Source organism: Mustela erminea, chromosome 3, assembly GCF_009829155.1.
Source record: "Mustela erminea isolate mMusErm1 chromosome 3, mMusErm1.Pri, whole genome shotgun sequence".
NCBI lineage: Eukaryota > Metazoa > Chordata > Mammalia > Carnivora > Mustelidae > Mustela > Mustela erminea.
Genome location: NC_045616.1, coordinates 156,596,360 through 156,609,699, shown reverse-complemented (window position 1 = coordinate 156,609,699; position 13,340 = coordinate 156,596,360). Strand labels below are relative to the sequence as shown.

Genomic DNA, 13,340 nt, shown 5'->3' with positions numbered 1-13,340 from the left:
CGTTGGTGATTGGCCATGGTTGGTACTAAAGAACTTTGGCCAGTGACAGAACTCATTTGTCCAACACAACACAGACGCCTGCCATCCAGGAGACAACAACATTGTCACGGCTGTCCTGCATGCCTTCTATGAAAAAGCCACCTTCTCCAGGGGCCTCAACCCCACAAACACCTGAATGTCACTGATGTCCTTATCAAATGACGTTTTTCTCAGCCTGGTCCAGCCTCAAAACAGTTAAGATTCACTTTCAAGTTAAAATTTCCAAATGTTTTCTTGGCTGTAAATGGAGTGCTTACCTCAGATAAGATCCCATGTGCCCAGGATGTTTTGGTGCCAAAGATTTAGCCCGAAGCCATTCCTCTATAGTAGAGATTCGAATAGGCTTTGAGTGAGTGACAAACATTCCACAACAAACTGAAACTTGACCGTATCAGTATCTCCATCACTGATGGCAAGAGACACAGAGACAGAGAGACCTCATCTTAAAGGGCACGTGGCAAAGACAGTGCATAGCCTTGGGTTTCTCCCAGAGCGATGTGTGCTAGAAACAGTAAAGGGGTGGGGAGGAGTGACAAGTGGCCAAGACCTTTGGAGCCTGTTTTCTAAAATGCACAGATAAAATTCCCAGTGAGCACTGGGAGTTAGCCAAGACTAAGGTTAGTTAAACCCAAAGAAAGTCTAATGCAGCCTAGTTTCCTCAAAGTCTCCTATATCTTTTACCCTTCTGCAAATTTAGGTTCATGTGAATAGTTTAAAGCTGTTTCTGTCTTTTTCTCTCTAAACTTCCAATTATACCCCCCACAGCACCAAATGGAGAGGGAATTATAATCAATTTCTTAAGTATATTCATGTAAAATAAATTTAGACTCAAAGGATCTGAACAACAAAGCCATTTCATTCAACCAGGAAATCAGATTTTGACAGCCAAGGCTTTTTTAAAAATTGGGTCTATTTTCCAGAGATTTATTCAAGTGTTCCCTGCCACCAGGAGCCATAACAGAACTATAACCAACCCACTGCTCCCCTGTGGGCCATAGTTGTCATTTAAGAACACAGTAGGTGGGTGGGAAGATGGGGGTTTATCCTAGGTTGACCACCAAGAACCTGCAGACCCTGAAAATGTCACTTCATCTCGAAGCCTTTGCTTCAGTACTTGTAAAGTGGGGGTAGTTGATATATTAATGGTCCAGTTCCTCATTCCTCTTGTATCCTTATCTTTTGCCAACTAAATTGGTAATCCTCTCCCACACTGACTCTAGACTCAGCCATGTGACTCCGGTCAATAGAATACAACAGAAAAAACAGTTCCTCAGTGCCAGGTCTATGCCAAGAGAACTTGAACGTTTCTACTTGCTTTCTTCAGCTTTTGCCATCACCATGGGAAGGACATGCCCAGGCAATCCCCCTAAAGAAGATGAGAGGCATGTGGAGCAGAGCCAAGCGTCCCAGCCAAGTCACCTCCACCAAGTCAAACCCACTCCCACCCTACGTGCGCAAACACTACTAAGACAAGCAAAGACACCCTGCTGAGCCATCTGGGAAAATAAAGAGTCGGTTACTGGTAACTATAAAGCAAAGGCTAAACCGTACAGGGACAATACCACCTGTCCCAGAGACCTTACTAGCATGTTGGGAAGATCAACTGAAATTGTATTTATAAAAGCACCACAAAGACTGGAAAGTTGTCTCCCAACCTGGGAAAGGCCATTATTTTCTCTTCCTGCATCTTGGTTCTATCTGTCCAAGTGGATCCTCCATTCCGAACCTGGTTTTCACACCATGACAACCCAACTCCTATACCAGGTCTCAAACCAACAAAAAGTAAGGGATCTGAAAACTCCCTGTCAGCTCAGAAAGAATGACATGCCCTACATTTATCCAACCATTTCAAACTTTTGCCTAAGGTTCCTTGGTGAACTTTGCATTATCAGAGTTCCCAGCCACCTCAAATAGGAAGCTTCCCAAAATACATTTCTATTTTAGCAAATTATGATCAATAGGGGAGACTTGAATAGCTGGATATTTTTTCTGCCCTTGTATGAATCACTATATAGAAGTGCAAATTAAACCAAATGATTCAGGTTTATATCAAATGATAAATTGGATTGCATATTAGTCTGCCTAGGCTGCCCTGAGAGATTGCCACAGAATGGGGGCTTAAACAATAGACATTTATTTTCTCACAGTTCTAGAGGCTAGAAGTCCAAGAATAAGGTGCCCTCAGGGTTGGTTTCTGGTGAGATTTTTCTTCCTGGTTTAGAGACATCACCTTCTCACCATGCCCTCCCCTGGTCTCTTCTCTGGGGGTGCATGGAGAGAGGGATCGTGTCTTTTCCTCTTTTTATAAGGACCCAGCCCTATTCGACTAGGGGCTTACCCTTACAACCTCATTTAACCTTAACTGCCTCCCCCAAAGCCCGATCTCCCAATCCTAAGTTGACCACCAAGGATCTCTAAACCGATTGATAACAATACAGTCACATCAGGGATGAGAACTTTAACACAGGAAATGGAAGAACATGGGGGAGGGTCCCAATTCAGTCCAAAACAGATCCCAAAGGAGGACTGACTCAGGCAATACAAATATATACCAGCAAATCCTTATCTTCCTGCCTCAGAAAGGCAAGTCGCTCACTTTAATGAATTTTTTACAATATGCATTTATTTACCAAAGACAGACTATGGGTCTACCTGTGCCAAGCACTGTGTAAGTTGCAGGGGATGCAACAGAGCAAACCAGACAGGGTCCCACCCTCTCAGATCTTATGGCCTGAAGGGACTCGAGTACTGAATGAGGAAGGAGGGCTGGAATTGGAAAGATGAGGGGATGGTAATCTCACAAAGACAGATCTTTCCAGCCCCAAATGCATTCCCTATTTCACTTGTCCATGTCATTTCACGTGTTCCTCCCAAATCACTCACCAGAACAGGCACCCCAGTCTACATGCTCGCCAGCAGGACACAAAGAGCTCCCCACATTCAAGTTAATACTTGATATTTTCCAACTTCACAAGTTCTGACAGTTGCACGGCTATCTTGGCTTCATTTGCATATCTCTGATTGCTAATGAGATTGCGCATCTCTCCATAAGCTCACAAACATCAGCTTTCCCCTCTGTAAACTCCGTGTTTATTCCCTTGGCCCATATTTCTATTGCTTTCCTCCTCTTTTTTGTTGACTTATTGGCGCTCCTTAAATACTCTAGAAACTAACCTTTCCTTGGTTTTGTGTCTTAAAAATATCATCTCCCTGGGGTGCCTGGGTGGCTCAGTCACCCAAAAGTCTGACTCTTGATTCTGGCTCAGGTCACAGCCTCAGGGTCCTGGGATGGAGCCCCAGGTGGAGCTCCCAGTTCATCAGGGAATCTGCTTGTCTCCCTCTGCCCCTCCCCACACTCACATGTTTGTTCCCGTTCTCTCTCTCTCTCTCTCAAATAAATGAATAAATCTTCCTTAAAAACTGTTTCCCAATCCATTAGCAGTGGTTATGGTGTTGGAGCCGATACTCGTTGCCCCTCCCCGAGGGGTATTTACACATGCCTGACCCACTGGTAACAAGCTTGGCCACATGACTTCTTTTGGCCAATAAAATCTGAGCGGAAGTGACATGTGACCTTCCCAAGCAAAAGCCGTAAGATTCACTGCATGAAACCACCATGTACTTTACTCTCCAGAGAGGGACTGCCTTTTGGGCCTGGATCCTAGCATGAAGGGATCCCCGTTACAGACCCACGACCAGCAGAAATAAACCTTGGTCACATGCATTTAGTTGTTTGATTTCGTTGTTGGTTGTCACGGTGGAAGAGCTGAACAATTCAACGATGGACACCAGTGGCTAGGTGCTACCATAATAGTGCCCCAGATATGTCCATGGGTCTTAGGGCAGAGTGGCTAGTGGCAAGGAAACTGCCAGTAAAGACTTTTTAAGCAGTGGCGAAGCATTTGATAAAACGATCACCTGTGAGAACCTAGAAGGCTGAGAGTGTAACTAATGAATTTGTAGCTTTAGCAAAGTGGGAAAGCAGAATATGGGTAACATTGGATATTTGCTAATGGCTGTTTTTGACAAGGCACCATAAGAAAGAAATAAGCTCGTAGGAGAAACGGCCATTTTACAAGCAGGATTGAAAGAGTGTTTGGAGAGGCCATAAATTCTAGGATTTGCAGGTTAGAAAATGGAACTCTTTCTCATCTCCAACTGGTAAGAGATAAAACTGAGAAGGCCTTGAGCTACAGAGCTCATCCTTGGGGCAAAGATGAAATCAAGTAGACTGGTCAGCCCACGGTTGAAACTCTAATGGGGTACAAATGGGGAGAGAAGGTCAGGTGTTGTAGGGAACAAACACTTCAACCATCAGAGAAAGAAGTCATTCATGATGCCTAAAACTAATAATTCCATGAACAGCAACATAACCATATTATTTTTAAAAGGTGTAACTGTTTCCTATTGCTGTGTAACAAATAACACAAACTTAGTTGCTTGAAACAACACACACTATGTCATAACTTCTATGGGTCGGGAGTCTTGGCATGGGTTACCTGGGTCCTCCGCTCGGAGTCACATCAGGCTAAACCAAGGTGTCAGCCAGGACTGTGATCCCATCTCAAGTTCGGATTTTCTCCCAAACTCACTGGCTGTGGTCAGAATTCAGTTTGCTCATGGTTGTAGGACAGAGACCCTCAGCTCCCGGAAACTATCCCCTGTAGATTTTAGATGCACTCATCACACACACATAGATAACTATGTGAAGACATGACATGATCATGAGCTTGACTGTAGTAATCATTTCATGGTGTATATGCAGAACAAATCATCATGGTGTATACCTAAATATACAGAAAAATATAAAAATAAGAAAGAAAGCAGATCATACGGTTCTAATACGATACATGGGAAGGTTTATCATTGGACACAGAGTGTTAGTTGATATTGACAAAAGGCAAAATTCACAATGAACGTGTCAGCCTTTGCTACATGGCCAACCACACCAGGGCTTCGGAGCCTGAAGCGACAACCATTTCTTTAGTGCACCATTCTGCAGGTTGGCAGTCCAGGTTGGGCTCAACTGAGAAGCTCTGCTGAGGGTCTCAGCTGACCTCGCTCCTGATTTGTGATTGGCTATTGTGGTCTACAAGTTGGGGGTGGCTGACTGCAGGCAGAACTGACAGGGGCAGTGGAAGAAAATGAGCCATGAGTATCTCCTCATTTGGCAGAATGGCCTGGGTTTCATCTCTATGGCAGTGGTGGCACAGGTTCCCTGAGCAGCACAAGGAAAGCCCCAGTGAGCAGGTGCTTTCCAGTCTGTCCTTCTGCCATGTTTGCACCCAGATATGCTGGTTCAGATAAAGACAGAAACATCTGAAAAGGTTAAGAAGCCCCTCATACTCTAGGGACTGCTGTAGGCACACTCCACCAGGCACAAAACAAGCCAGACCAGAGCTGTCAGAAATACAAGAAGAAACAAAGAGCTCCGCCATAGCTTTATCTGGAGCCCTCCATTTATATAGCTATGAAACAAATAAAGAATTAGGATTCAAATAATATAATGAGTAAAGTCTGTGAGTATCAAACTATTGTTTCCTATAGAAAATACACATTCTTTCTCAATGTCTTTGGAACATTTACAAAAATGGGTCATACTTTTAGGCCATAAAAGAACATCTCAGTAAATCAAAAGGAAAGTAAGAGAAAAGGAAAAAAGGGATTGTGTAAGCAATATTTTCTGGCCAAATGCAATGAAACTAAAAATTAAAGAAACTACAAACAAGAAAATTCAAACCACAAAGAAATTAAAACACTTCCCAAGATAACCTGCGGGATGTACAATTACAGACTATTTGGAAAATTTTTTTAAATGTCAAAAGTATATATCAACAACTATGGAATGTTTCCTATTAGGGATCAGCCAACGTTTTCCAGGAAGCACCTCACAGTAAATAGTGCAGGCAGTGTGGCCCATAGGTCTCTGTTGCCACTAATCTGTTCTGCCTTGGGGGTGTGAAAGCAGCCATACACAACACAGAAATGCCTGTCTGGGCAGGTGTTCAATAAAACTTTATTTGTAAAAGTAGACAACGGGCTGAATTTGATCCACAGTCTTGGCTTGCCAACTCTTGCTTTATATTAATTAAACATTAAGCACCTAAAGAGAAATTCTTAACTTCACATTTTTTTTATTAAATAAGAAGAAATAGAAATCAATGAAATAAGTCCAACAACAGCAAAACAGAGGGAGCAGGAATAGAAATATGCTGCAGCCAGAAACAGACATTAATGAAAGAGAAGGCAGGAAAATAATACCATCGATAAACAAATCCAGTATTTGAAAAGATGAACAAAATAAACCCAAAAAATGCTAATCAAAAACAAAACAAAACAAAACAAAAACACGGGAGGGGGACACAGTGCTATCCATTATTGAAAAGTAGAAAGGATCAGAGCCACAGATGCAGAAAATGTTTCCTTTTTTTTTTAATGATAAGCAAATACTAGGAACAAATGGATAGTAATGAAAATTTAACTCTTGATGAAATGGCTAATTATATAGACGTTTTCTATTTACTGAAATTGGCTCTTGCAAGTGGAGCACATTTGATTATATCAAGAATAAGAAAATGGCCAATGTATATCCAGCATTTGCTAGTGTCAAGGACTCTTTGGCTACATGCTTTCCTTGTACTGTCTCCATTCACCTGCCCAGCAACCTTGTGATGTAGGTCCTATCATTATGCATGTATGTTCAGATAAAGACAGAAACATCTGAAAAGGTTAAGAAGCCCCTCATACTCTAGGGACTGCGGTAGGCACACTCCGCCAGGCACACCCCACTGGAGCCGTCCATTACTCCACACGGCAGAGGAAAGGGACAACCCGCCAAAGAACTGCCCATCAGGCCTCCTTAGAGGGCAGCTTCCAGCCATTGAGCAACTGGTCATTTCTACAGAATTTCAGCTGCCTGGGAAGAAACAAAGAGAAAAAAAAAGAATTGTTCCGTTCTATTTTAAGAAGCTTGAACCACCTAAAATCAAAATGTGACGAAGTTAACTACTAACTAATTCTCACAAGGATAGATGCAAAAATCTTATTTCATCAACTCTAGAAATACATTAGAATAATAATGTGCCCAGAACATATATGGTTTATCATAGAAAGGTAGAGATGCCTCCCAGTGAGAATTAAATTCTGGATATAACACGTTATATTAACCGGTCAAGGGAGGGAAATGATTCTTCTCAACAGATGCAAAATTTAATCTCCTTTCTGGCTGTTTAAAAATTGAGAAAAATAAGGGCACCTGGGTGGCTCAGTCAGTTAAGCATTGGACTCTTGGTTTCAGCTCAGGTCATGATCTCTGAGTTGTGAGATCGGTCAAGCTCCATGCTGGGTCTGCTTGAGATTCTCTCTGTCTCCTTCTCCCTCTGCCTCCATTCTCTCTCTCTCTCAAAAAAAAAAAAAAAAAAAATTAGAGAGATAGGAATATACTAATATAACATGTCAGATGTCTTCTTTGTTGTTGCTGTTTTAAGATTTTACTTATTTATTTGAGAGAGAGAGCAAGTGAGAGAGAGCAGGAGATGATGGGGAGGGGCAGAGGCAGAAGAAGGCTCCCCGCTGAGCAGGGAGCCCAACAGGGGGCTTCATCCCAGGACCCTGAGATCCTGAGCTGAAGGTAGATACTTAACCCATTGAGCCACCCAAGTGCCCATGATGTCTTCTTGATGTCAACAGTAAGCATGGTGTTCACTGCCGAAATACCAGAGCAGCATTTCTCAGACTACATTACAGACCCACTTCAAAAGAGAGACAGTCTTATTCTACTATTGAAAGAATTCCGTATTTCAATAAACACAGAAAATAATACATGTCGTATCCCCATTCTGGAGATCCAAAATATACCTTACTGTATTAAATCTAGAAGAATAGCAAAAATAGTCAATAAATTCAGGGAAAAAAAGATACAAAGCACCTTATAAATATTCAGTACTAAAATACTGTGGTAATCGTAACTGTAGGAACAGGCATAAAAAAAAATCCTTCCAAAAAGAATAACTACAGGATGGTAGCATATGACAAATATGCCATTTCTAAACAAGAAACAAAGATCAGATTATTCAACAAAAGCTATTCGAACAACTAGAAAAAATATGTGTCAGACCTGAAGCTCATATTTTTAAAAAATATAAATGCCTAAAGGCTTAGTTGTATGTCAAAAATGAAATATAAAGATTGCTTAAGGAAACAGAGATGGACTTCAAGAGTGAACATGGCTATTGACGTGTACGTGTCTCTCCTTGGCCCCCCAGATGATACAAGCAACAAGAGCACTGCCAACAACACAGAAACTGCATTCTCCGTGAGACTTGGAGTAAAGCATGATTGGTGAACTTGAAGACCTACGTAAGGACTGAGGGGGCGCCTGGGTGGCTCAGTCAGTGAGGCGGCTACCTTCGGCTCAGGTCATGATCTCAAGGTCCTGGGATAGAGTCCTGCATTGAGCTCCTTGCTCAGTGGGGGGCCTGCCTCTCCCTCTGCCCCTCCTCCTGCTCATGCACACAAAAATAAATAAATAAAATCTTCTTTTAAAATCACATTAAAAGCCACATTTTCAAGAAGCAGTCTGCGTCTGGAAAGCTAGCTTAGTCGCAAAATACCCTGTCCCCCAACTGGAAACCACTTACCGACTAAGGAGAATATGATCACTCAGTGATCAATGATAAAAAGGGAATTAGTACAGCATTAATGCCCAGATGATCTAGGAAATGCTGGTGGACAGAACAACAAATATATCAAAGACGAAGAAGACTCAACAGAAAAATGTTGCCACAGAGCACATAAAAATTTGAACTAAGTAGTTCACCATGAATTTTGAAATATTCAGTGCGGTCATTATCTCTATAAAAGACAATCAGAAACACAGGAACATAGGAAAGATACAATTATTTATCAGAAAGAAATAAAACATGAGCGGCTATATTCCAAGAAAGAATAAATGAATAAATATTTCAAGGAGCAAAAATGAGTCTAGATACTCTGGAAGTTCACCAAGAAGCAGAGAGAATAATAATGAGAAATTCAAGCATTATAAACAAAACCGAAGAAAAGATTTTTTTTCTTAGAAAATGACAGATCTGGAAGGCAGGTAAAGGAGAGTCAACTCCTGCATCACTGGAATCCCTGAAGAAACGCAAAGCAAGGTAACAAAGCAAATATTTGAGGACACAATCCATGAAATTTTTCAAGGAAAAAAAAAGCAGAATGCAATCTGGACAGTTAAAGATTATGCTGTGTACCAGACCACAAGCTGATCTAGAATGGTTAATGCCAAAACTTAATCACAGTAAAGTTTCTGGCTTTTAAAAAATAGAAAAAAAATTGTAGACAAAGAACTCAATCTGGCCTCAGATTTCTTCACCATTAATCACCAGAAGATAATGGAGCTGCACCTAAGAGGTACAGATGGGAAAAGAAAGGCGTGTCCTTCAAGTACAAAGCACACTTTTTCTTTAACTGCAAGAAGTCAGGGAGCATTGTTATCAGGAGTCCTACTTGAGAAAGCTGTAAGAGAACACACTTCAGCCAACCAGAAGATAACTGGGAAAACCCTAGGGAAAGAACCCAGGAGTGAGCACCGGATATGTCTGAATGAAAAGTAAGACCAAAACAAACTCGTGGACCAGAGTCACAGAGCTGGACTAAATGCCGCAGACATGACAGTGGAGAAATGACGTCATGACAAAACTGGGCAGAAGAGTGTGAAGGACAGAGTACGTTTGTCGACTGCCTCATTTACAAGAACTGAAAAGCAACAAGTCATTAACCGCTAACAAATCATGGGGTGGAAGTATAAATAAGTCTACCTTACACGCATGCTAAAAACAGATGGCTATTATTGACTAAAATTGGGTGTATGGGAGGGAAGCACACACGGCGATTTTTATCATTTCCCTGTTGGAGGGAACATACTGTGTAAAAAATAGAGGACCCAGGGTGTTAATTTTGAATGAAATTATAGAAACAACCATTAGAATAATAATGCAAACCTTCCTCAATTTCAGAAAGATTTTTAAAGACAAGAGACCACCTGGTAAATGACTTTATATAAAAGCATAAAAATTAAAATCATAATGTAAAATAATACAAAAAACTAAAAATCGGTCCCCTCTACCATTAATAGAGGAAAAAGAGCTCGAGTCGTCTATGATGGGAGGAAGGGAAGAAGGCGGAGGGGGAGAGATTGGGAGTGAAAGCAAACCCAGCCACAGGCTATACACAAGAGCCACTCCAAAACCAACATATTTCATGAAGACTTCTCAGTCTTTATGAATAAAAGTCTTTCAAAACTCAAGCACAAGCAAAAAAGAGCAAAGGTTGGGATCCTAGTATCACTGAAGACAGACTACAGACCACAAAGCATTAACAATGAACACAACGGGCACTCTATGAAGTTAAATGATGTAATCTCATAACAAAGATAACAGCTCTGAATTTCTGTGCACTTCCCTCTGTCCCTTACACATAAAGCAGACATAAAATACATTACAGATGACCTAAGGAGCATAATTTAAAAATAGGTCTGTTTTATATGCACAGAAATAGACCCATGCTTATATTCACACGCACCCCAAAAACAGAAAATATCTTCAGTTCAAGTGGCTGTGAAAGTATCACAAAAACTAGACTCAGTGAGACCCAACAAGAAAATCTTGTTGAGTAAAGATTTACCCAGAAAGTAAAGACAGGGCAGAAAACTTTCTATATCACAATGCAATAAAACTAGAAGCCGAAAATCAAATTAAAACACAAAAGACCCAGCCACCTGGGACAGAGGGAAATGCTCTTACATTTTCCTTGAGTTAAAAAAATGGATAAATAAATACATAATTTCTAGAAACTGTCATGAAATGGTCACAGTAAGAATCCACAGGAGAGAGCCAAGAAAAGCTCAGCAGAAAATACTTCAGTTCTATTGACTAAAAAGAGAAGGAAAACAAAGAATGAACAGAAAATGAAAGAATCCCACTGAAAACATTGAGAAGACACAAAGGAAAGTCAAGGACAGCCACATGAAATATTATGAAAGAAAAAGGCAGGACTTAGTAAGTTAGAAGAGAGGAAAACAGTAGAAAAAAATAAATCTGAAAGCAAGTTTTGCCCAGACAAGAGTTTCTTTGGACTGAGTGGGGGCTGGGGGGTAGAATTCTGCACAGAGGGACACAACTGTTTAGTGCAGCCAAGAACCAGGGTGGGCCAGGGGCACAAAAAAAGGACTGAAATGCTTTATGTAATAAAGTTGGGGGGGGGGTCCTTTGCTACTTTGCAAGGACCCCAAGAGGAGGTTGAGAATCCTGAAGAGGAGAGAAAGCAGGAATGAGAAGTGGAGGGAGACAAAGAGACAGAAAGAGAAGGAGACAGAGACAGAGAGACAGAGCAGCAGTAGCATCAACAGAGGACTGGGCAGGCCCAAGCCCCAGGTGCCTCCACCAGCTGTATCTCCCAGCCATCTGGTTGACCTCTTGCTCCTTAACACTTGTAACTCCCTAACACAATGGAGTAAACAGTTCTTGCCCAGCTGAAAACATCTCGAAGTGTCCCTCCAACTTGATGGATATTTTGGGCATAGAATTCTAGTGTCGTTCTAGGACGAAGTCACATTCCCTCAGGATTTTCCAGGCATTGCCCTATTTGTCTTCATATCCTGCATTGAGCACTTAAAAAAAAAAAAAAAAAAGGCAGATCAATATGTACTAAAATGGATAGTTCTCCAAGGCACAATGCTGAATGAAAACGACAAGTCTCGGAGTAATTTATAAGGCGTGATACCTTTTATATCAGGAGAATCTGAAAAGGGACTTCCTGGTGGCTCCCTGGTGGGAGGCGTGGAGGCGGAGGAGGGGCACTGGAATTGCGAGGCTCTGGTCACCGTCACAGTCATGGCGGGCGTTAGTCTGTGCATTGCCTGCGTATTTTCCGGTTTATCTTACACATATAATTCCCTCACAAATCCAAAAAAAGTTGAAACAAAAACAAGAAAATAATGTTCTAGAGCTCTTAAAAAGCACACTAATCCAATAAAAAGTTTGAACAAAAATGTCCTCCCATCAAGAGCTCCATAAGTACACAATTCTATGTTCTCACCTCTGACCACTTCTATCACTCTTTCTTTAACTATTTAATACAGCCGGAATTTATTCAATCCTACGGTATGACTTGATGCCCTACAATGATATTTTTTCTCATTTCCTTACCGGGGGTTCCCACGCTGGGCCTGAATAGTCTTTCTTTTCCCTCCTGATGGAAAGGGCTTCGTAGGCATGTGTATCAAGTTGAAAAACACGTAGTACAGAAGTCAGGTTTCCTAACTCCCAACCTGGTGCCCATTCTACTACATCACTGAGTAGTTTTTAGATCACTCTTGTTTTAGACATTGTCTTTTGCTCAGTTTTTTTTTTTTAATATGGCTGACACAAAACGTTGCATGAGCCTCAGGTGTACAACAAAGTGATTCGACAACTCTGTATTTTACACTACATCCGCAAGTGTAGCCACCACCTGTCACCGCACCGCGCTACTCTACACTGTGGACGATATTCCCTCTGCTGGACCTTTCATCTCTGCACTCTCTTTGCAATTTTCAAAACGTTTCACATTTCTAACACCACATTTTATTCTCGTATCAAAAACCTGATTTTTGCCCTCTGTTACGGGGGATGTTTTGCCAGGATATGGACAAGGGATGCAGTGAAACACTTGGGTTCCTTCACTCATCCATCCAGGAAACGTTTCTTGAGCCCGGACCACATTACAACCTTATTCCAAAAGCTGGGGATAGCAGGAGGTGAGGGCAAGGAGCCTCCACCTCATTTTTCACATAATAATAAAATATAAAATTATTTCAAGCTCTGTAGCCGTTCCCTCAGTCTTTGCCATGTAATTATCCACTCATCCACCCCACGGCCTCGAGGCCATCGACTAGCAGCTCCTTGGGGTTGGGGCTGATGGTAGTTTTGACACTCAGTGACTTTCCGTCGGTCCTCTCACTTCCTCAATTAGCTGCTTTCACCCGGGACTGACAAAAGACCAAAGCCTGTCCTGCCCCATGATGGGAACCTATTTCATTTTGTGCAAGTGAGGGGACAGGGCAGGGCATCTAGCCACCCACCTCTTCCCTGCCTCTACCTCCACTAAAAACAGAAGGGGTTATTAAGACCTCCTGTGCGCTTTCCAGAGAAGTAGCATCAATAACAGTGCAGGGAGCACTCTGAAACCTTTTCCAGTTAGTTCTGATTTATAACACAACCACTAGGCCTCCCATGGAACTCTCTGTGGTGTTCTCAATCTAT

The 13,340-nt window shown here is 41.8% G+C and overlaps 1 protein-coding gene across 3 annotated transcripts in view; it reads right to left on the bottom strand.

Annotated features, from left to right (window-relative positions):
* Nucleotides 1-13,340, bottom strand: part of ATPSCKMT (ATP synthase c subunit lysine N-methyltransferase) — a 237,683-nt gene that overhangs the window by 117,344 nt on the left and 106,999 nt on the right. The window contains exon 6 of one of the 3 annotated variants that reach the window (XM_032337763.1): nt 6,933-6,955. The exons of the other annotated variants lie outside the window; for them this stretch is intronic. Coding sequence (XP_032193654.1) covers nt 6,948-6,955 — 8 coding nt within the window. The 3' untranslated portion in view covers nt 6,933-6,947. Of the gene's footprint in view, nt 1-6,932; nt 6,956-13,340 lie in introns of those variants that run through there. 3 annotated transcript variants of the gene reach the window in all.